Raw genomic sequence first — 24636 nt, 5'->3', positions numbered from 1 at the left:
AAGGGGCCAGTCCCAGAAGAGAACAATTCCATTACTGTATTACCAGGACTGAGAACTGCAGATTAAAGCCAAAGCAATAAACAACACAAAGAAAGAAGTCCCCAGAATAAAAAAAGGGACTGACTTGTAAAACTAGAGCACTTCCAGAGAGCAGTTTACCGAGACAGACATTTCATTACATGCCATTGTTATTAGAGTAACTCTAGGTAATCAAGAAATTTCTCCCCTCTTATCCCAGCTTCCACCTGACTTCTTTTTTTTTTTGTAACGTACTAATATTTTATGAGTTTTTCCATACAAATAAATGGTTGTTTGGTTTCTGAAATCAGGTGCACTGATTTAAGTGGTAGGCAAGGGTGTAATGTAGTGTTGTGACTTTGCTGCAAGGCTAATGAGGACTCTCAGATACATTTCAGCTTAAAAAGGACTTGAGTGTATTTGATGATTAGGGAAAAGTGCAGAGGCAAGCCATGCGACCGAATGCATGTCTGCAGACTATCGAAGTGCTCCCTGTCAGGAAGTCGGAGAAGAACAGACAGCTCCCTCCCCGCGTACACCCGCCACGCTGTAAAGCGCCAGCAGAGTTGTTCTATGGTCATTATTGCAAACCGCGAGAACAGCAGGGTCACGGACACAGCAATATTACACAGCGCCAAAGATGACAACACTGGAGTTTACGCCATTGGTAGCACCGAAGTAGCTACACCTTTGTTAAAAAATTAACAAGAAATATCCAATCGTGCCCTCATCATGGACTACTCTCTGCGCTGCGTGGTCATCATGCTCCACTAGAGCAGTGTTTCACACGCAGTTATGAATTGTCTTGACATCTGTTGCTTTCTGTTTCAAGGTTAATCATGTTCTTCTGTAACTTTCTTCTGCCCTGACTGCCAGGATCGGAGCTGCTCGTGCATGTCTCTTGCCATGGTAACACTCCTCCAAAATATTCCCTATAAAAGTGCAACAGTCGCTTGGACCAAACCTGAATTCTGGAACCGGGTCGAGGCCCAAACCTCTCTGAATTGCACCAGCTGAGCTTCTCATTGCAGTCAGCATCTTTATTTGATTTCCTCTTCCTTGTGGTTTTCACGTCAGGAAGAGCCACAGGTTTGATCTCTCTTATCTAGAGGTTGTTACAGATTAGACTTTTTCTAAACCAAAGCGTGTCTGGACGAGCGCGTGCGCACAAGCACGGTCGGCGACACCGCGGGGCGCTGGCGTTTGTAGAAAACGGTCTTGACGGCGGCAGCAGCAGCGAAAATCCCAAGCTGTTTAGAGAGGCCGCACGTGGGCCCACCCCGCCCCGCCCGGAAGAGGAAGCGGCCGGGCCGGGCCGCGGAGCCGGGCCGCTCCCATCGGTGCCTCAGCGGTGCGCGTCGCCGGGCGTCATCTGCCAACTGTTTTGCTGCGGTGGTTTCGCGGCTCCCAGCCGCCGCCGTGCGTGGAGGTTGAGGCCGCGGCTCGGGTGTGAGGGAGGGAGAGAGGGTGGCCTCATGCAGCCTTCACACGGCGGTTGGGCCGGGGCTGACCCTGCCTCACGGGGGCCGGCCTCGACGAGCCCTGGGGTCTCTCCCGTCGCCATCCCCCGCCCAGAAGCCGGACCGTGAGATTGGCACGACCGGCTCGGCGCGGGAAGCGTTTGGGGCAGGAGGTGCCACAACGCGCCCGGGGCCCAGCGTGACACAGGGCCCGCGTGTGAGGAGGCCCATGGGGGGCTGAAGGTTTTCCTGGGGAGCAATCTCCGTGCCCCCAGAACGGGGCTGCCCGGCAGATGTGGCAACGCCCTGAAACACCAGGGTTGCCCCCGTGACAGATTTGGTGGCTACGTGTTTATTAGAAGAAACCCCGGATGGCTGTTGAGCCCCGCGTCACGCGGCGGCAGAGGGCGGACCGTGAAGGGGAGAGCGAGCGGTGTGCGACCAGGGGTCTCTAGGGTGCGTCAATAAAGATTTTCTTGGCTGATGCCAATAGCCGATTATTGACCAGCCGTATCGGCCGATACGGATCCGATAACCGATTTACAGCAATGCAGCCGGGCAGCGTGGAGAGCAGCGCCCGGCAGGTAAGTCTGTGGAGGGGAAGGGGCGAGGGGGAGGGCAGATCGAGGCCCTGGCGTTGAGGGAGGCAGTGGGGCAGGGACTGGGGGTGCTCCCAGCCAGGCTGGTGAATAGGAGTGGGAGCCAGGGCAGGGAGCGGGACAGAGCCGTGGGTGAGTTGTCCAGGGGATCCCGGTGCTTAAAAACAGTGGGGGGCATTTGAAGTAAATAAAGGTCGTCAAATAAGCTTTAGTTCAAGTGCTGTCACCACTATTTTTAAGCATGGGGACACTCAACCAGAGTGGAGCCAAGCAGGGTGAGGGCGGATGCGGGCTGCTCACTGTGGGCTTGGGGCTCTCCGCTCTGCTCTCTTTGCCCTGGGGGCCCCGCGTCGGCGCGTGTCTCCTGCCTGCCTGCCTGCCTGGCGGCGGGAGGCACAACTCACCGCCCCTGCTGCTGCTGCTGCTGGGGATGCATGGCCGACATGGAGCCCCTTGGGCAAAGGCAGCAGAGCAGAGAGCCCTGAGCCCACAGAGCATCTGCCCTGCACACAAATCTGGGGTGGGGGGGGACACATGCCACCCCAGGGGGTGCACACAGTGGTGGGCTTCCCTACCCCACTGCCCTCCTGGACAAGCCACCTACGGCTCCATCCTGCTTCCTGGCCCAGTCCCGGGTCCCATTCACCACCCTGGCTGGACAGCACCCCTGTCCCTGCCAATGCCCCCCTCCCTGTCCCTGCCAATGCCCCACTCCCTCCCTTACTGTGGGGGCCTCAGTTGCCCCCCCCCCCCTTCCCTACCCTCTACCCGTTCCTCTCCACAGACTTGCCTGCAGGGCGCTGCTCTCTCCATTGCCCAGCTGCATTCTTGGCCACTTGCACGTGTGCAGCAGCGTCTGGGGGCCCTGGTCAGAAGGCATAATTATATTGGTGAGGTTATCAGCTACACCAGCCAAAAAAACCCAGCTAGCCAATAATGTTAATTTTCCTTTTATCGGTGCCAGTTCAATATGGGACCGATATTCTGTTTGGGTATACCATGGCGCTTAATAGTTATGATTAAACTGATTGTTCATTTGAGGGGAAAAAAAAAAAAGTTTCATGCCCTTTTACAGCCAGAAGTAAATAGTCCTTTTCAGTGCTATGTTTACCAGCATCGTGACAAATGTGTTCATAAACAGATAGCAGGTTTTCTCCTCCTGTGCTTGTTTGTGCACTAATATTTTAGCCGCAGTAAATGCAGCCCGTGATAGAGAAATGTCACAAAAACATTTGTCCAATGAATATATAACCAGTCTTATGATCTCTGCATGAGATTTAGTGTTCCACAGTTTTATGTTCCCTGTGATTTGTGCAGATAGTATGGAGTGTCCTTTTTGTAAAGAATAAATGCCTGAAATTACTCAGTGAGCCTAATCCTGCATCCCTGAAGTCAGCTGAGGTTTTGCGCTTGACAGACTTGAAATCAGAGAATGCCCTGTATGCTTCATGTTTTCTACTTTTACTGTTTGCTTTAGTAAATTTAAACGCAGCATTTAATTTTGTTCTGTTTTTGAAGTTGTCAGGACCTTGCAGGCATTGGTTGTTGTGTATGTGGAAATTGGGGAGAAATCCTGTTGTAGTGTTCAAGAAATCACTGATGGTCTGTTGTGTCTTACAGAATACAACCTCCTCGGGACAGGGGCTGTCTTTTGTGTTTGCACAGTAACAAACACAGTAGGGTCCCAACCAGGGATTTAGGTGAGATTGGAATACAAATATGGAAAATGTCTTGTTAGCAGTTATGTGCAAGAAAATGAAATGGTGTCTGTTAAAAAAACTGCTTTCCGTACCCTTATATCCTTCCTATAGTTTTGGTATAGATTTAAAGGCATTTCAGTAATTTAAAAAACTGATGTTTTGTTTTGTGGTTATTCTTCATAAGAACGAATTTTCTGGCAAGGAACCCCCCTACGTTGGTCAGCATATCTACTTTATTTCAGATGTTTATCTAAATACACACAACCCATTAGCTACCTAATTAAAGAGACTTCTGGTAATCAGGATAATCATGAAATGGAACAATTTTTATGCTAGATTTGAAACATTCACAGATTCACAGAAGTTTACGACTGGAAGGAACCTCGTGAGATCACTGGGTCCAGCCCCCCTGCTCTGGGCAGGAAAGACAACTACATAAATAAGGCTTGAAAAAGTGTAAACATTGCAAAGGAATAGTTAGCAGTAATGTGACTAAGTACTCTGTGTCATAACAAGCCTCAGCTGTACTGAGTGCTCAGAGTTTTCCCCGGAACGGTGCTGCGCAAACTCCTTGCCACTGTAGCCTGCTTTTACGAGAGCAAATGAGCTGAGTCGATAAGGATCAAGAATCAAGAGGCTAGTCTGTTTAAAAAAACCAAGCATGCTAGTGAACCACAGATTCTAAAAATTACTTCATGCTCTGCCCAGGGGAAAGAGAGTAAGAATGATACAGCAATCTTGTCCTGTCTAGGTGGAGTAACCCAAGTGCCTGAAAGCTTTCAGAGTTGAGTGAGTGTGGTTATATTTTTTCAGATGTGCAATGCCTGAGAACATGTTCCTGAGACAGGGGGAAAGAAGCAGCAGCCCCACCAAGGACAAATTGGAGGCTGGAGATGGCTCTAGGCGAGTGATCACCACTGTCTTTGTGGCACTCTTCATAGACCTGCTGGGCTTCACAATCATCTTGCCACTTCTTCCTTCAATCCTTGAGCACTACAGCAGGAACAATGTGAGTAGAAACAACCTGCTGAAAATGCACCTGGGCAAAAAGTAAAATGAAAAACGGGATCTGGAGAGAGGAGAACTGAAGGCCTATTTTCTGGACGCAGCTCAAATAGTAGCACGCAGAATAAATTCCAGTCCCCAGTCTGGGGAGGTGTTTGATCTGTTCTGAGGTTAATTGATTTGTTTTGCTATGTCTAGTGAGACTCTCTCCCTTTTGCTGCTGAGCAAATATCAGGGATACAGTTGTTGAGAAATTTGGAGACTTCTAAAGGGCTAGCTCTTGATGCTGTCCTAAATCTGTCCTCTTTGGGCCCCTATAGTGATAGGTGAAGAGATGAGCAGTTTCCTTTAAAGCCAGGCTCATTGCTTTTGTCAGACTGAGGTGAAGCCCTGTCCCCTGGTAACAGTCTGTAGTCTCTGCTCTGTATGTTTTGGCTAGGAGAGCAGGAAGTTAGAACTGGCTGTGCAAGGCAGAAGGAACTTTCCATCTCCAGGAACATCCTTGTCCCAGTCCTTGTGGTTTTGCCTGAAGTATTCCTGACTCATCTCTTGTGAGCTTCCTGCTTGGTTGTTATCTATGTGTTGGCTGTTTTCTTCTTTCTCCCTGGCTGTTTAGATCTATTTGTGTGGTGGCTCAGTCTCCAGTGCCAGCCATTAAGTTGGAAGGCAAAACACTCACATTTTTCACTAGTATTAGGGTTTATAGGTAAGTAGTGGTCTTTGGATAATGTAGGGGTGCTTAATCTCCAGGCCATAGACCAAATGTAGCTCGTGGAGCCATTGCAGCCGGCCTGTGGGGCTCCCCACGGGTCTGAAAATTTGGCAGCAGGGGAGTGGTGGCCATTAATACTATCACCCTCCCCCTTACCAAATCCCCAAATCCCATTCCGTGAGCTGCTGGTCAGAGCTAAGCTACATCTCCTTCCCACTTCTGTATCGGGGCTGGGCCACATCCCCTTCTGTCCATGGTGCCGGGTTGGAGTCTGGCCATGTCCCCTTGCCCCCTGCAGGTCTTAGCTGCACCCCCTTCCCTCTCTGTGGGACCGGGTTGGGGCCTGGCCACAGCCCCTTCCTCTGCAGGGCTGAGCCATGCCCCCTTGCTTCCTGTTGGGGCTGAGCTATGCCCCGTACTCTGCTGTAGGCCAGGTTGAGGCCTGGCTGTGCCCCCTTCCCTTTCACGGCTGGAATACATTCGTTTTCCTCTTCATGGGCTGGATCAAACACCTTTCCCCTGCCAGGCTGCATTGAGACCAGCCTGCCTCCTACCCCCACTCGCTCAGATGCCGGATTGGGAGCACTGGCTGGATCTGACCCATGGATGGACTGGACACTGCCCATTTGGTCCACCAGGCAAAAGGTTTGGGCACCACTGCGTTAAAGCAATGGACAGGGCTCCAGGGCCATCTCTACCAGGTTATAATGCAGCCCTAAAATCTTATTCTCATCTTCCTTTAAGTGCCCATACTTTTTTTGTTCTGTACTACTTAAGTTCCCTTTCAGGAATATACTCTTTTACCATCTGCTACATTGCTGGAGTTGTCGCATATCTCTCTGTGCTCTGTTTTGGTCCTCCAGTATCATGACTGGGATGATGACACCACATCCTTGGATGGAAAGCACTATGTGGAAGTGCAAGATTTCATGTATTTGTGAATACTCGCCAGTTGGTTTTCTCAGATTAATGGGTTCAGGTGGAGAGCAGTGCCCCAGCTTCTGACCTTCCCCAGAGCAGATTAGCAATGAGTATGGTGATGAGTTTCAAGGATTTTTGAGGCCCTGGTCTTAGTTAGAGAAATGCCAGTCAGTGGGTTACTAGGGCATCTCACAGTCCTATGCTGGATTGGATAATGTTTTTGCACATTGGAGGCCCTTTTCAGTTGGTGTAGCTATCCAAACCAACTATACTGGTTGTCAGAATCAGGAAGAACTTCAGTAAGAAAGGAGGAGTTTGGGCTAGTCTGGTGGCCTAGAACTTTACATAGAGCTAAGTATGAGACTTGGGTCTCCTTCCTAATAAGTCTGTTGCTCCTGAGGTGCTAAGATACAGAAGAGATGGAGAACCTTGTATTGCTCATTTGTAACCTCCTTGGTTATTTGAGGCTATTGAATGAGGAAAGGAAACTAGTATTGGAGATGCATGATTTTTAAGGTAGGGGTGCACAGTGAAGAATCTTGGGTCTCCAGCAGGATGCAGAAGACCTGGCTGAGGTGAGAGATGCTTGTATCTAAGTTGTATAATACATAAAACCCAGGTTTAGCCTCTGTAACAGGTAGTGTCCATAATCGAGTCATATATTTTCATGCTGTGTCATGGACTGAATTTGTATATGACTACCTGCAATGGAATTGTTATGGCTATGCGGCAAAGGAAAAGCAGGGTGTTGGGAGCTTGCACAGGGCTTGTGCATTCCTTTGCTATAGCAGGGGATTTGACTCTGACCCAGGAGGTCCCTTCAAGCCCTATGTTACTATTCCATTGTTGCTTCGATGCATAGTTCTGTGGGATTGCTTTCTTCTATTGCTACTAGCAGTTGATTTTGTGGGAGACAGAGAAGGGCATGAGGAGAGTTGTTACATTGGGCCTTAGGCACGCGCTAGGGGAATGGATGTGTTTAAACTTGGCCTTTGGGATCAGAAGCCATGATGCTATGTTTTTGCAAATAAATGCAGGAAAGAGTTTGTTTCCCAAAGTACCCACTAATTGCTCCATTCTCCTTTTGCAGGATGGCTTCTATTTGTCATTGCAGCGCAGGGTGGACTGGTTCGCTGTAATGATTGGGGTGCCCCCGGAGAGGAAGTACAACAGTGTCTTGTTTGGAGGTATGAATAAAACTGCAAATTTGGGGTGGTTTCAGGATGTTTTCTATGTCGATGTCTTTATATATGAACACAACACCTGGCAAAGAATGTGAAAACCTAGATAGCTATGATTAGTCTGGGAACAAAGCTATAACTGTGCATCTCTAAATGTACTTTTGGCTCTTTAAAAACTTTTGTATTTGAGCAACCACAAAGCCCTTTTTCTTCCCCAGATATTCCCTATCAAACTTTGGCAGTGAACTCTTTGAAATCAATGTGAGCAGGATTTCATTGCTGCTTTTTAGCCTTCGCATTTTCAGCCTGGATGGATGTAAGATGTATAATCCAGCTTTTACCTTTTAAAGAAGAGAACTGTGACAAGGCTTCTTTTTACCAGTTTGTCACTAATGCAATGCAAATTAATGAGAGCACTGAGTTAGAAATGGCAAGAGAAGAGAGGAATTGAAGATCACAGGAACAGGATGCAACATTCAAAGGATTCTTGAGATTGCTGGGCTGACTGCCGTTGAAGTGGGGGCCTTGTGTATGGCAATGTCTTGCTGCTACCTTCAATAGAAAAGGAAGAAAAGATAAGCTAATTAAATGTGACAGCTTCAAGTTCAAACAGTGAAAAAGTACCTAAAGGAACTAAGAATTGTGTGCAAACTAGACCAAAACATCCCTTATTATCTGTTCTCTGTGAACAGAAAAGTGCTTCCTCAGAAAATAGCAAAGAATCTGCATTTTGCATTTATATGAAAGAGATGCGAGACCCTACTTAAAGTAAAGGAGGAGGACAAACCCGTTTCAGCATCCTCACCTTGTTCTGGTTTGTCTGCAATTAAAAGCAGCATAGGTTCAGTATTAGGCCAAATGGTTGTTTCAGTGAGATCATTTCTCTTCATGCCATCATCTGATGTCAGAGGGTCTTAGTGAAGTGAATGGCTTTGAACATGTTGACTGTTCTAGTGTTTAAAACTAAGGCAGTGAATCTAATGACATATCTTTTCTAGGTCTGATTGGCTCCATATTTTCCATCCTGCAGTTCTTCTTCTCTCCACTCACTGGTGCTGCCTCCGACTACTTGGGAAGAAGGCCAGTCTTGTTGCTGACAGTGGTATGTCTGTCTGTTAGCCTGACTGCAATGAGCATATCTCAGATGTCTGGGGGGAGTGAGGCAAGATGATCCAGTGATTAGTGTGCAGCACTAGGAGACTGAAGTCCTGACCATCACTGCCATACCTGGCCTAATTATTTGGCCAAAGCAGCCATGTTCTGGTAGGCTGGCCCCCCTAACTCCCTGGGTCCCTGCCAGCCAGGTCTCAAGGAGCTGGCAGTGTCATAGCCCAACCATTGGCAAAAATATTCGAAAACTCGAGGTGCTCAGGTGAAGTAGCTGAAGACTGGAAGAAGGCCAATGTGGTACACATCTTCAAGAAAGGGTGGAATTACAGACCAATTAGCTTGACCTCAATCCCCACTAAGATTCTGGAGGAAATTATCAGAGACCCTTCTTTGACAATCTGGCTGATGGCAACATCCTGAGGGACAGCCAGCACAAGTTTGTCGCAGGTAGGCCTTGCCTGACCAATCTCATCTCCTTCTATGACCAGGTGACATATCACCTGGACAAGGGAGAAGAGATTGACATCATATATCTGGACTTTAAAAAAGCCTTTGATCTGGTGTCCCATGATCTCCTCATGGAAAAATTGGCCAACGGTGGCCTCGGCTACACTACATGGCTGGGAAATTGGCTCTGAGGGTGGACCCAGAGAGTAGTAGTCGATGGAAGCAAATCATAATGGCGCTCTGTGACCAGTGGTGTCCCCCCAAGTCTCTGTCTTTAGATTGGTTCTCTTTAACATCTTTATCAACGATGTGGACATTGGTGTCAGAAGTGCACTGGCCAAGTTCACCGATGACAGTAAACTTTGGGGCATAGCGTCCACGCCTGAGGATAGGCTAATGATACAGACTGACTTGGATATGCTTAGTAAGTGGGAGGATATAAACCTGATGACGTTCAATACTGAAAAATGCAAGGTACTCCACCTCAGGGGGTGGGGGGGACCCGCAGCACGCTTGTAGGTTCATCAGTGCTACGCTCGCTAGCACCATGGCTGAAAGAGACTTGGGGGTCATGACTGACCACAAGATGAACACGAGCCACCAATGTGAAGTCGCAGCTGGTAAAGCAAACAAAACTCTGGCTTGCATCCATAGATGCTTCTCAAGTAAATCCCAGGATGTCATCCTCCCACTGTACTCAGCCTTGATGAGGCCGCAGCTGGAGTACTGCATCCGGTTCTGGGCTCTGCAATTCAAGAAGGATGTCGAGAAGCTTGAGAGAGTCCAGAGGAGAGCCATGCGCATGGTTAGAGGGCAAGAGAATATGCCTTATGACGAGAGGCTGAGAGCCTCTGGAAAAGTGCAGGCTCAGGGGTGACCTGGTAGCTGCCTATAAGTTTGTAAGGGGTCTGCATCAGGATCTGGGGTGGGGACGTATGTTCACCAGAGCGCCCCAAGGGATAACAAGGACCAACGATCATAAACTCCTCCATGACCGTTTTAGGCTGGACATAAGGAAAAACTTCTTTACTGTCTGAGCCTCCAAGGCATGGAATAGACTCCCTTCAGAAGTGGTGCAGGCACCTACTTTGAACTCATTCAAGAAACAGTTGGATGCTTATCTTGCTGGGATCCTTTGACCCTAGCTGACTTCCTGCTCTTGAGGCAGGGATCTGGACTTGATGATCTTCAAGGTCCCTTCCAGCCCTAATGTCTATGAAATGTGCTACAGACCCAGGCGCATGTTCAAAGGTGCATCGAGGCATGATAAGCTCCTGAGTTTATTGCTCTGCATTAATTGCACATACCCTCTATGTATTTAGGTATCTAAATACTACTCCTAATCTGGTCCCCAACTGGTCTCATGCCAGCAATTCAGAAAAATCACACAGCTGTGTAAGTTCTTACAGCTGCGTTTACATGACTTGATAAGGCACCCAGTTTCAAAATGGTGGACAAGATGTCTTTAGCCTCTAACTTATAACGAAGATAATTATAAGTGCATACCAACACATTTGTTTGTGAAAATCCTTGGGATCTTTGATTGGAAAACATCTCTTATAATTATGGACATTCACCAACTAGTTCTCTCTGAGCATTCTGGTACTAGTGAAAATATAGGGCTTTGATTAGAGGTATAATGTAGTGCAGGTGTGAACATGCAACAGCTGACATGCATGATCTATCATCTAGATTAATTCTGCAGGTGACTGTGAGTTCTATTATTGATGATTGCCTGATTGCCTTCTACGATCAGGTCACAAAACCATTGGATGCAGGTGTCATGATGGATGTAGTCTTTCTGGACTTCAGGAAGGCCTTTGACACCGTCTCCCACCCCATTCTCATTAAAAAGTTAGGCGATTGTGGTATTGATGCCTACACGGTAAGATGGATAGCAAATTGGCTGTGGGGCTGCACTCAGAGAGTGATGGTGGACAGGTCATATACGACCTGGAGGGATGTGAGCAGTGGGGTCCCCCAGGGCTCAGTCCTTGGGCCTGCACTGTTCAATTTCTTTATTAGCGACTTGGACAAGTGGCTGAAATGCACCCTGTTTAAATTCGCGGATGACACCAAGATTTGGGGTGAGGTGGGCACGCTAGAAGGGAGGGACAGGATACAGCTGGACCTGGACAGGTTACAGGGGTGGGCAAATAAGAATAGGATGGGATTCAATACTGACAAGTGCAGGGTGCTGCACTTGGGCAGTAAGAACCAGCAGCGTACCTATAGGCTGGGGAACTCTCTTCTCAAAAGCACAGTGGCAGAAAGAGATCTTGGAGTCATTATTGATTCCAAGATGAACATGGGCCACCAATGTGACGACACGGTCAGTAGGGCTAACCGCACCTTGTCGTGCATCCACAAATGCATCACAAGCAGGGCCAAGGAGGTGATCCTCCCCTGCTATGCGATGCTGGTCAGGCTGCAGTTGGAGTACTGCATCCAGTTCTGTGCGCCGCACTTCAGGAGGGATGTGGACAGCATTGAGAGGGTCCAAAGGAGGGCCAGTTGCATGATCTGGGGACCCTACGAGGAGAGGCTACAGGACTTTAACCTGTTCAGCCTTCACAAGAGAAGGCTGAGAGGGGACGTGTTGGCCATCTATAAACCTACTAGGGGGGGACCAGCAGGGAATGGGAGAGACCTTGTTCCCCCGAGCGCCTCCCGGAGTAACAAGGAATAACGGCCATAAGTTGTTAGAGGGTAGGTTCAGACTAGACATTAGAAGACACTATTTCACAGTTGGGGCAGCTAGGATCTGGAACTAACTTCCAAGGGAAGTAGTGCTGGCTCCTACGTTGGGGGTTTTTAAGAGGAGGCTTGACGATTACGTAGCTGAGGTCATTTGAACCCAGTTTTCTCTCCTGCCCAGGGCAGGGGGTCAGACTAGGAGATCTGCAAAGTCTCTTCCGACCCGATACCTATGAATCTATGATGAGCAAATTTGAGGGGTAAAACTAACACTCAGGCAAGTGGATTTTTCCTATTTTGCCTTAAAACTTGTGACTGAAACACTAGACATTTAGCTGTGTTGCAATCCTTTTCTGTGGCACTCCAATAAACCAAATGAAGCAAGAGTTAAAAGGTGTTCTAAAGTCAAATCTTGGATTAGCTGTCAAGGTATATATGTAGGCGTTAGATCACACATACTTTCCCCTAATTTAAGGAATAGTAGGAGATTATTTGGTATGGTTATAGATGAGTTCACCTTCCTGAACTTTCCATTGTCTGACATTCAGTGTCATTGTTGAAATGCCAGTTAAATCAAGGAAATGTTTTTTGTTGCATGATTATTGGAGCACATATTGATGTTGTTTAGACACTGGTTATAAAATAGCCTAAAATGACGCTAATATTTCTGGACTCCTCCAAAGAAACTTTCTCATTTCTTTGCAGATGGGTTTGATAGCATCTTATGCTCTGTGGGCCATCTCTAGGAGTTTTGGGATGTTCCTTCTTTCCAGAATTGTAGGTGGAATAAGCAAAGGGAATGTCAGTCTCTCAACGGCTATAATTGCTGACTTGCACTCTCCAAAAGCACGGAGCAAGGGAATGGTGAGTTACAAACACAGGCTGTTGCATTAGATTTCTGGGTAACCTTTTAAATCAATTTCAGTTGCTTGTTATTTTTTCCCTCAGTTGCATGTATTTTCACTGATCAAGTGGTAATGATGACTTATGTTTGTTGAGTGCCTTTCTTCCAGGAAGATGCCAGAGCACTTGACAAACTTACTTATTAAGGAGACTGACTAAGGAATCGTTTAGTCAACAAGTAAAAGACAGATGTCTCTGAGTTGGGAAGCAGCACTTGTGTATTATTGTTGTGATGGTTAACCTTAATAGTATTGAAAATGAAAGGAACTTGATTTAATTGGAACTATAAGGCAGACTTTTGTAGGCAGAAATTCTCATCTCTACAATAGATAAATGTCACATGGGGAAAATGTCAAGAGAAGTTTAAATTACATAATACCTATTGTTGATGCAGTGCTTTCATTTTCAACCCCCTTTTCAGATAACATCCCTCTCTATACCTTGGTATGATAGGTGAGCCAGTGTTTCAGTTCTTATTCCTGTGTCTGTCATCACATTAAAGACAGTGGGGTCACAGGGTATAAATTGGCAAAGTATGTCGCATGTTTTTTCCCTCTTAGCAAGCTCAAGCTTAATTCTGGTGCATCAGTTTCATAAGGCAGTAATGTATCTAGGGGAAGAGGACAGGGTACCAGCTCCAGGTGCCAATTTTAGAGGAGGTGCCAGACTGGCAGCCACCAGGCAGCCTGTGCTGTGGGGCTGCTGCAGCCAGTGTGTGGGGAGCCGATGTCACCACCAGAGCAGCAGCCACTCCCTCCCCTTTGCTCTCCCTTCCCAGTGTGCCAAAAGAGATAATTAGATCCCTGTTTATAGAGTGATGGAGGGATGAAGAGATGCCTATTGAGTCACTATTTCCTGTATCACTTCCAGTTTTTCTTAGAAACCTCCAACCTGAATTCTAACCTAGTTTAAGCCTGCTCACATTATCTAATATGTATCTGGGTATTGCAAAAGAAATCCGAGAGCTAAGACACCTTGTTGGTGCTGCCTATGATGTGCAGACACCAGCTGGGCTCTGAGCAGCTCTGCAATCTAAAAACCCATCCCATGGATAAAGGATTCTAGATCTGATTTGGGTGAACAGCCCTGGAACTTAATAAAGCAAACAATTGCTCTGGGCATTTTATTTCCCCCTGCCCCCCTCTCCCTTATTTCATAGCAGTCTCTAAGTAGTGCGGATGGTCTCTGGACATTCTTTAATAATGTCAAAAATTACACTGTATTTTGTAGAGAGATATTGCCCCTCTTATTATAAGTCCCGCCACGAAAGCTTCAGTTCTTTCAGTTATCTTTACCATGTCAGTCATGGCTGTTTGCCCTCCATTCACCACTTCCTTCAAGACGGTTACAGAGGGGCTTTTTGGTATTTACTTCCTAGATGTAACAAGAAACAAAACAGTTTAAAAAAAGACTGTTTGAATTGGGAAATAAAGGAGCTTAACGTCTTTCATCTGCAGTACTTGGCCCAACAGTTTGGTTTCCAACAGGATACAACGGACCTGATGGTTATCAAACATCACCAGAAAAAATCAGTACTTGGTCATGAAGTAACCTCTGTCTAAAACTGCATATCAACGTTTATTGTATTTCTGCAGGCAATGATCGGTGTTGCTTTCTCATTGGGTTTTACCCTGGGTCCAATGATTGGCGCTTACCTGGCTATGGAGATGGGGAAAGGAGAAGTCTTTTACCTTCAGTCAGCTCTGTTGGCTCTCATGTTTGCTGTGACTGATTTAATTTTCATCTTCTTCCTGCTTCCAGAGACACTCCCCAAGGAAAAGCGGGTAAAATGAACTATAGTTCTGAAAATCCATGTTTTCTACAGATAAGAACAGGTTCTGACCATCAATAAATTCTTATTATCGGTGGGATTGGGGCAGAAACCCTTATTTATTCAACTGCTTGGAGACTTAATTTTCTTTTTAGAGCTGGGCTTAACCCCACTCCACTTTGTGGTGACCATGCATAGTGACTAGTGATATTCAGTCATATCCCACCACCTAGATACTACAGTTCATAGGAAATGTTCACTGTTGCCACTTAACTACTATTAGGTATGTTAATTCTGAAGAGATTGATAGAGACTCCAGACTGGTCCTGGCACATTAGACCATCTCATGGTGACATAATCTAACACCTAGTGAAGAGAATTTCAGAGGGACACATTCCACTTTTAACCAGAAAAATGAAGTAAAACTTACTGGAAAAACATGGGTAACTCCAGTTAGCCAAAATGTGCCACAAATTGTTTGTTTTTCTGAACTAATCAGGGTCCAGCTGCCACTAGCAGTCTGATTTTTGCCTGTCTACATTTACAATGTACCCAATACTTGTGATAGCTAAGCATGAGAGATGTCTCAGCGAATGCAGCTGTGGTAAGGAAAGGTGGACAGTTCCCATGAAGGGTATACAAGGCTTCCAGCTTTGAGTGCATTGTTAGTTCTCCATTGTAGCTGCACCAACATCTGATAAACACTGGGTAAAACTTTCAGTAGTGACTTAGGACACTGTGTGGATGCGACTTCATTTCAGTGAGACTTAACAACATGGTAGCTCCGTTTTTAAATGTATGACAGCACCTACAGAGAGCAAGATTTTCAAAATAGGTTTCAATGCCTAGATGCTTGTGAAAAACTGCTCTAGGTGCTTGCCTTTGTCTTAGGTGCTGACATACCTTTTAAAGTCTTATTGAAGTTACTAAACCACTTTTGAAATTGGGTCTTAGGCTTTTAATAGTAATAACATTAATACCATCAATATTATTATTAAGAAGAAGAATGCCTTTCTCTGACTTGCATGCTTTTGAAAGTTACAACACAGATTGATTAATTCCTAGCCCAGTCTTCTGTTGTGGAAGAAGGTTGTAATAACCAAACATTAGCACAGGATCAGCATCTCTGGCTTGGCTTCTAAACAGAAAATCCCCATCTCCTTGCCTGACACTCTTAATAAAGGCTCGAGAGCAGCAGGAGACTATTATCTTTTGCTACAGAGCTGCTATGTATAGAGACAGCTAGAATTCAGCAGCCAGCTTTGGTTTGTGAGGAAGAAAAATGGGTAGTGTTTTTAATAATCAAAAGTCATTTGAAGGATTTCTGATAAAATTCTACAGGACAGTTTCTTTTGAAAGTATGGGGGTAAAGTCTCCTGAGACCGAGACTTATGTACTGGACCAAATTCAGCCTGGGTGAAAACCTCCTGCCATTAGGACTTGCAATGGGGCTGAATCTGGTTTATTATCTGACTGTCTCCAAGCAGTGCTTAGCCCTTTAAACAGTCCTTCCATTTGTGAAGCAGATGTGGAAGACACTGCAGTGTTTATTGTTAGTTGCTAGTTGGAGAATCCAGTGTGCTGAAATGGCCAGACCTAGGTTTATTGTACTACTGCAGTCAATCTGGCTTCTCTTACTTCTCTCACCCATTAGGATGGGGCACTGTTTCCTAACCAACCAGAAATGATGGCAATATCTGCCAATAACACTTCCTATATATCTCCAGTAGTGAAGAATCTAAAAATAGTTCCCAGCTATGAAATTTACCAGTTCTGATGGAAACTATAAACTTCAAAATGCTTTTCTCTCTCTTGGTCAGGTGCAGCTGGAGCCAGCCATTCTAGCTGTATGATCTTATTTTTGATGATGGTGGTGCTGTGTGTCCTCTGCATATTGTTGGCACCTGAGTCCTTATTGCCTGGGCAGCTAACTCTGGCTGCGTGGTACTGTTTGATATGTATATTACTCTCGGGTCTAGGAGCATCCATTATGTATCAGAATCCAATTGCATTAAGTAATGCACAAACACAGGACAAAAAAGATGTCCACTACCGAAAGACTGTACAGTCAAAGTGTATGGCACAAAACAAGAGGTGATATAGACAGATAAGAAACCTCAGGTAACAAAGATAGTATCAGCCAGCCTGATACAAGAGTTTTGAAGAAACCAGTCCATTTTAAAGTTAGTCTTTATTTAATGGTTCCTGAAAAGCTCCTTACCTTAATTTTGATATCCACATCCTCTGCTGGTGAGAGAGCCTGCTCTGGGGAGGATTAATCTTGTGAGATCATAGAGAGCTGTGGTTAAGGTGGCAGGAAGGGTAGATGAAATCCTAAGCAGTACATGTTCCCGTCAATAAAAAAACTGGCAGCTGAGAAATAGCCCGTATTAACAGAATGCTCTGGTAAGGATGCTTTTCCCTGCTTCCCCAATAGGTGTCAGTAGCTGGTTGCAAGGTCTGCAGGTACCAAAAAAGAAACATAACATGCTGTACCGTTGTTGGTTGTAGCCGTATTGGTCTGACGACACAGGCAGACAAGGTTTTTTGGGTAGATTTGATATCTTTTATTAGACCAACTAAATATTTGGAGAAAATGTTTTTTGCAAGCTTTCAGGCACAAATGCCCTTCTTCAGGTATAGGCATAAATACCTTATGCCTGAAGAACAATTTTTCCAACTATTTAGTTGGTCTTATAAAAAATATCACGTCTGCTTAGAGAGCCTTGTCTCCGTAACGTGCTGTGCTTTTGTGATAAAGATATTGTACATGCTTAATCACGTGAGCACACTGCACATGCTGTAAAGTTTTGCATGTAAACTGTGCAGCCAGATTCATATATATGAGGAGAGGCCCGAGGACGCACAGCTAAGCAAATAAAATCACTTGCATCTACATCTGTAAAGCATGGGGCATCTGACTGACTGAGGAAAGAAAATATTGTAGTAGCTAAGGGCCATGATCAGAGTTTGGGCCTCTCATTGCTACTGTAATACAAACAGTAATGCAGACCTTATAATCAGGGATCTAGGTTTTTCCGTTTGCCATGGAAAAATGCAGATTTTTTACTTTAAAAGAGAAAAGTGTGGATTTTTTACTTTAAAGGAGAAAACTCCAGGAAACTCAGGTTTTCCCCTTGTAGGCTAGCAGAGTTCCAGCTTCCAAGGGGCTGCTTGGGACTGGGGGGAATGGGACACGGGGTGCCACATCCATGTGTGTGCGTGCACATGGCAGCCAGGCAGTGTGGTAGAGAGCAGCTCATGCAGCTCCCTCCAGGTAAATCCATGGGGGCGGGGGCACAGGTGATGTGGCAGGGAGGTGCGGGAGCAGAGGCCATGTGATGGGGGGGGCAAGGGAGGCACGTGATCCCTGAGATTTCTGCACCCACAGTGGGACACGGGGCTGCAGCCAAGCCGGACCAGCTCCAGGTCGGAGCCACATTTTGTGGCCCAGAAGGTGGCACCTGGCATGGGAGGTAGTGCTGCGCTGCCTTGGCCACCAAGTTGAGGTGCCCCCTACCTGCCTGGCAGCAAAGGGGACACAATTCTGTGCTGCTGCTGCACCCTCCTGCCCCCTGCCGCATCTCCTGTGCCCTGCAGCCTCTCATGCATTGCCTGTGCTCACATCCACCTTCCCCACACACCCACCCCCATGCACTGGGGGGCAGTGGGTTGGGAGTGAGGGGCAGGGGCAGGGGGCTGTGGGTCAGGAGTGAGGTGGTTTGGGTGTGAGGAGCACTGTCAGGGCTGGGGGCTCTGTGGTTTGGGAGTGAAGGGTAGGGGCAGGGCACCGGCATATCAGGGCTGCTAGGAACCACAAAGCAGCGGGGGGGACAGTTGCAGCTTGGACCCACATTCTGGTGAGCAAAGGGGGCAGGGGGAGCTCTGATTTTCCATGATATAAAACCAAAAGAAAATGCCAAAATATAGGTAATTAGAATTTATTTCATTATAATTTTTGAGGCACTGGTAGGCTTCTAAATTGCTTTTAAATTGTAAGTATATCTGTTAAATATTTTGTTCAAATTATACCTATATATATAGTGGCATTTAATTTTTATCATAGAAGACTGTGGATTTTAGCTTTTAAACCAGAGAATTGGGCAAGGGGTTGGGGGGATTTAAATTGGAGATTTTGGGATTTTTAAACAAAGAAAACCAGGATCCCTGCTTATAATTATGGGGAGAGAAACTGAGTAACAGGAAAGTGAGTATTCCTGGTTTGAATACTCCTCCAGTCCATTCCTAATCACAAAACTAGCAGAGGTGAGGGAGGGAAGGAGAAATGCTGTTCTATCACTATAACATTTGATGCTCTTGACACCTATCCTGGCTTCTGGGGGCAATGGATATCAACTAGTAACCCAAATCACAGTTTGTAAGTGCTTGGTGATATGCTACCAGCTCTATTTACAGTTTGTCTGCCACTCTATGTGGACAGTACAGACTGCTCTTGAAATCAAATCTGTGGTATCAGGTCTAGTTGCAGGTTTTGTCCTGTGTCCTGCTTTCGACAACATATTTTTGTTGTTGAAAATGTCCACCTTTTGGCTACAGAGCCAGGGCCAGTTCTGAAGCACTGATTCAAAAGGTTTGGGATGTTGTCAGGGGTTGTATGAACCCATGGTCCCACCTAACTCTGCTGCAGCTCATGCAGCCCGTGTTTAGGTGCAGTCATCTCTTTTTTGCTGTTGCCTGTAATTCCCCATATGCCTGTAACTTCCCGAGCCCGTTCCCTCAGCCTTGAGATGGATTTCTTTCCGTTGTTAGGTGTCCTCTGTGACATCTGGATTCCAGGCAGCAGTTGACTTGCTCAGTCCCCTGGCTTTATTTCAGTTTTCTGCAGTCACCAGAGGAAAGGACTCCCCTTCAAAGGAGAGTAAGTACTGTCTGACTCTTCACTTTGTGTTGTACATGTTCCATGGGGCGAGAGTGAGTGATGTCTTCATTCAATCACTTTATCTTTTGTTTTGACCATTTCAGAAGCTCTAATTGTTCAGTAATGAGCAGGAATCACAGACAGAGAACTTGGTTAAAAATTATTGGACTGTATGTGTGTGGGTGGGGGGTTGGTCTATGGAAGATAGGGAGAAGTGATCTCCTTGGCCCCATTTCTGTGACCAGAGGGAAAACACTGGTTAAAACTATTTTGTGGGGTGTGGCACTTGCAGACTCAGTATGAACTGCTGAGAGATGTCCCATCCCATGCAGTCCATATAAATCAGTCTGGATGTTGCTTTTGTTTTTAAACAAGGTGCTTAGAAAGTAGCATCACAGCCTCTCTCTCTCTTATTTAGACCTTCAAAACCTCAAGGTCCTGGGTCTGGCTTATTTCTTGTATCTCTTCCTATTTTCTGGTCTGGAATACAGTCTGAGTTTTCTCACCCACCACCGGTTCCAGTTCAGCAGGTACAGTGTGCTAACAAGAAGGGCTTCTCTGGCTATTGTTTTCCTGATAAGAGGCCCACTTGAGGCATCTCTTTCATTTTCAAGAGAGCTGTTTAGTGATTAGACACACCAAGATGATACAAAATAACATTATTATGAATGTGCATTTAAGGATCATTTGCTTTTCTTTTGTGAGCCAGAAAGAATAGATAAAATACAGACTCCCCAATCTTATCAGGAAAGCAACTTCTCAGAAATGCTGATTTAAGGTTAAAAAATATTGATGTGTAGAAATTAAATCATAATTGCTACAAAATGTGCTGGTGAACTCGTGCTCAAGTGGCCTGGCTGTACTGATTCCTGTAAGGTTCCTTGGAGAGCTTTTCTGCATCAGTAGAAATGTCAAGGCTTAATGAAGATGGACGGGGTATGGAATTTGCTTAGCATAGCTCTGTATTACACGCAGTGTGCAAAGAGTTAGGTAATACAGCTTCTGATGTTTATTAGCCAAATCCTATAGAAGAGAATAATAGAAGCAAGTTCTGTAAAGTAGTTAAGTTTGAAATATCTGTTCTGCTAGCTTGTTTAAAGAGTCCCAGCTTGAGGCCAGATCTGGAAGCCTTTATTGCTCAGTAGTGCTTGTCTGTACCTGTGGGTTCCTGTTACATTCTGTTTCAGTATGTGCTCTCTGTTCCTGTATTTCTTTCACTAGAGTTCATGATTTTTACTAACCTCATCATGTGTTGTTGGAAACCTTTCCCTTTCTAACAGCCTGTGGCTGCTGCACTTCACTCAGGGTGCAGGGAATATCCAGTAGTGGAATATATTGCTTTTTATGACCAGGTGAGAGTGCTACAAAAGTTGCCTTGCATGCTTGAATGAACTGGTCAGAAGAGATCAACTTGTTATGTAAGTGAGATCTTGAGCTGAGACCATCCAAATAATTCATGGTCACAAGAGATGAAGGAGAAGAGGGAGCGGTATCTCCAGATCTGTAATTGGTGCAGAGTTTTGTTTTTAGCTTTAAATCTGTAGTGGACTGAAGTTCAGCTTCCCACTAGAGAACAATAGGAAGGGCCATGATAGCACACACTTCCCACCCTCACTTCTACAGGCCACTGCCTGAGCCAAGAGGTCAGAAACTTTGCAGAAACACACAGTGGTAGTTACAGTTTTGAGGATGTGAAACACATGTCTTTTGAAGACACAACTCGCATCCCATCCCGTGGGTTAATGACTTAACTTAGTCTCATCTGTTACAGCTTGGAGTGTCCAGGTATTGGCTATCCTCAATATAACCAAGCTAGGTAGAGAGCAGCAGGTTGCAGCAGTAGACCTCTGTGTTGCATTTACCACCTGGCCCAACTTAATTTTTTTACTTGGTAACTGCAGAGGTCATTGACCATATCTGAATGTTAACAACCCTCAACTGCTGCATGGGCATCTACATGCACTTTATCTAGCATTTTTAATTATGCTGGAGCTGTGGATCCCAGTGGAAATTGGTGTATAATCTGTGCTCTTGCCTTATTTTCAGCATGCAACAGGGCAAGATGTTCTTCTTTATTGGAATAACGATGGCCCTGATTCAGGGAGGCTACACTCGCCGAATCAAGCCAGGATGTGAGATCAAGGCTGTGAAAAGGGTATGCTTCTCTTTTAAATGTACAGTGTTTATTCCCTCTTCTTTCCCACACTGCTTGCCCATGTTCGTTTTTAATTTGGAGACCCACCAAAGAGTGGTGTCAGATGCAACTGTATTTGTCAAACCAGAGAGGATGAAGGAGCTTTCGTTTGCTTTCATCTAAATGGATTTCCTGGGCCTTTTCCTGATGCTCCTAATTGAATGGGTATAATTTGTTCCATTAACACAATAGTGCCACTTCTCAAGTACACAACATTTTGAGAGACCATTTCTTCCAGGCTGTGTGTTTTAATGTTAGTGAAACGCCAAGTTCTTGGTAGTTGTCGACTCCATAGGGAGTTACACTTGAATCTCTGTGTGAACTGGACTGAGTGTCATGAGGGGTTATTTTCCAGTGCGTTCTGGAGCAGGTTAGTGGATTGAACACTGGTTGAGGAGGCAGGAACTCCTGAATTCTCCTGTCCCTGACTCCCTTTGCGGCTTTGGGCAAAACACTGTGAGGGATATGATCAAGTGTGAAACTTAGTCAGTTTAAAGAAGGGTGGGTACCATACTAGCATCCAGTGGGGTTGTGGACTTTAAACACTCTCAGGGTATAAATAAATAGTAACCAGGGTCAGGTACTGCACATGCCCACAGGTCCCTTTGCCAGGATTTGTGATTTTATAATCACATCTTCATGCTCTTAAAAAATATCATTTTTTTTCTCAGGAAAATAAATATATATAGCACAACTTACTATAGACAAAACACTGTCAAATCATAGAAAGTTGGGGTTGGAAGGGACCTCAGGAAGTCATCCTGCTCAAAGCAGGACCATCCTCAACTAGATCATCCCAGCCAAGACTTTATCTGGGTCTTAGAAGCATCTAAGGGGGGAGATTCCACCACCTCTCTGGGTAGCCTATTCTAGTGCTTTACTACCCTCCTAGTGTGAGAGTTTTTCCTGATATGTAACCTAAACCTCCTTCGCTGCAACTTGAGACCATTGCTCCTTGTTCTGTCATCTGCCACCACTGAGAACAATCTAGCTCCATTCTCTTTGGAACCACGCTTCAGGTAGTTGGAGGCTGCTGTTGAATCTTCCCTCAGTCTTGCCTTTTCCAGACTAAGTCCAGTTCCCTCGAATTCTCATAAGCCATGTGTCCCAGTCCTCTAACCATTTTGCCCTCTGCTGGACTCTCCAATTTGTCCACACCCTTTCTGTAGTGGGGGGCCAAAACTGCACATGGTACTCCAGATGTGGCCTCACCAGTGTCGAATAAAGGGAAAGAATCACTTCCCTCAATCTGTTGGCAATGCTCCTACCAATGCAGCCCAATATGCTGTTAGCCTTCTTGGCAACAAGGGCACACTGCTGGCTCATATTCAGCTTCTTGCCCACTGTAACCCCCAGGTCCTTTTCTGCAGAGCTGCAGCTTAGCCAGTCAGCTCCCAGCCTGTTTCAAGTGTGGGATGGTTCTGTCCTAAGTGCAGGGCTTTGCACTTGTCATTATTGAACTTTCCTGAGATTTCTTTTGGTTCAGTCTTCCAATTTGATTCTCTCTGAATCCTCACCCTACCTCCAGTATATCTACTACTCTACCCAGCTTGATGTCATCTGCAAACTTGCTGAGGGTGCACTCCATCCCATCTTCCAAGTGCCTGATAAAGGACAGATTCCTGGGACACTCCACTTGATACTGGCTGCCAACTAGACATTGAGCCATTGATCCCTTTGAGTCCAATGAACCAACCAGTCTTCTGTCCACCTTACAGTCCATTCATTCAACCCATACTTTCTTACTTTGCTTGCAAGAATGTTGTGGGAGACTGGATCAAAAGCCTTGCTAAAGTCAAGGTATACCACATCCACAGAGCCAGGCAATCAGGATGGTCAAGCATGACTTGCCCTTGGTGAATCTATGCTGACTCTTCCTAGTCACCTTCTTCTCCTCCAAGTGCTTAGAAATGGATTCCTTGAGGACCTGTTCTATGACTTTTCCAGGGACTGAAGTAAGGCTGACCAGTCTGCAGTTCTCTGGATCCCCCTTCCTCCCTTTCTTAAAGATGGATGCTATATTTGCCCTTTTCCAGTTGTTTGGGACTTCTCCCAATTGCCACTAGTTTTCAAAGATAAGAGCCAGCAGCTCTTCAGTCACATCAGCCAGCTCCCTCAGCACCCTCAGGCACTTGCTTCTGGCTCTGTGGGCTTGTGCACATCCAACTTTTCTAAATAGTCCCTGACCCAGGGGTCAACAGCCCCTGGCGCACATGCCAGAGTGTGACAGATGAAGGCATTTTGCTTGGCACGCAGGCTTCAGGGCGGATGGCGGGGAAAGGGCCAGGGCTGTGCTTCCAGAAGGATCGGGCCCCTTGCAGCTCCCCAGCTATCTACCCCTGGCACACCAACATTTTACGAGTGTCTTTGGCACCTCATCCAAAAACGTTGCTGACCCCTGCTCTAACCTGTTCTTTTGCTACTGTTAGTTGGTCACCTCCTCCCCAAACTGTGTTGCTCAGTACAGTAGTCTAGGAGCTGACCTTGCCTGTGAAGACTGAGGTGAAAAAGGCATTGAGCACTTCAGCCTTTTCCACATTGCCTGTCACTGGGTTGCCTCCCTCATTCAGTAAGGGACCCATACATTCCCTGATCTTCCTGTTTTTATTGACATACTTGAGTAATGCTCATATTCTTCCCTAGTCATTTGTTCAAGTTTTGACTTCTTGTAAGCTTCTTTTTTGTGTTTTTAGCTCAGTGAAGAATTCCCTGCTAAGCCAAGCTGAACTTCTGCCATACTTGCTAGTCTTCCTGTGCATCAGGATAGTTCGTTTCTGTGCCATCAGTTAGGTGTTTTTAAAGTACAACCAGCTCTCCTGGACTCCTTTTTCCCTCAGAGTGGCCTCTCAGGGGATAGTTTCATAGTTTCTAGGGTCGGAAGGGACCTGGGCAGATCATCTAGTCCAACCCCCTGCCATGGCAGGAAAGAGTACTGGGGATCAAACGACCCCAGCAAGATGGTCATCTAACCTCCTCTTAAAAACCCCCAGGGTGGGAGCCTGCACCACCTCACTTGGAAGCTGGTTCCAGACCCTAGCC

At 46.1% G+C, this 24636-nt stretch overlaps 1 protein-coding gene across 16 annotated transcripts in view; it reads left to right on the top strand.

The window, feature by feature from the left end:
- Positions 1–740: 740 nt before the first annotated feature.
- Positions 741–24636, top strand: part of MFSD10 (major facilitator superfamily domain containing 10) — a 37737-nt gene continuing 13841 nt past the window's right edge. Inside the window, exons 1-11 of one of the 16 annotated variants that reach the window (XM_025214052.1) lie at positions 1126–1437; positions 1814–1934; positions 3698–3777; positions 4591–4786; positions 7506–7602; positions 8595–8698; positions 12556–12714; positions 14349–14537; positions 19295–19403; positions 19822–19933; positions 21450–21558. In XM_025214052.1, the coding sequence (XP_025069837.1) occupies positions 4598–4786; positions 7506–7602; positions 8595–8698; positions 12556–12714; positions 14349–14537; positions 19295–19403; positions 19822–19933; positions 21450–21558 (1068 nt within the window). In that variant the 5' untranslated portion in view covers positions 1126–1437; positions 1814–1934; positions 3698–3777; positions 4591–4597. The other 15 variants (XM_025214051.1, XM_025214058.1, XM_025214056.1 and 12 more) reach the window with 15 other exon arrangements.

Source organism: Alligator sinensis, unplaced genomic scaffold, assembly GCF_000455745.1.
Source record: "Alligator sinensis unplaced genomic scaffold, ASM45574v1 scaffold1094_1, whole genome shotgun sequence".
NCBI classification, from domain to species: Eukaryota; Metazoa; Chordata; order Crocodylia; family Alligatoridae; genus Alligator; species Alligator sinensis.
Note: the sequence above shows the minus strand (reverse complement) of the source record. Positions and strands in the feature narration are given on the sequence as shown.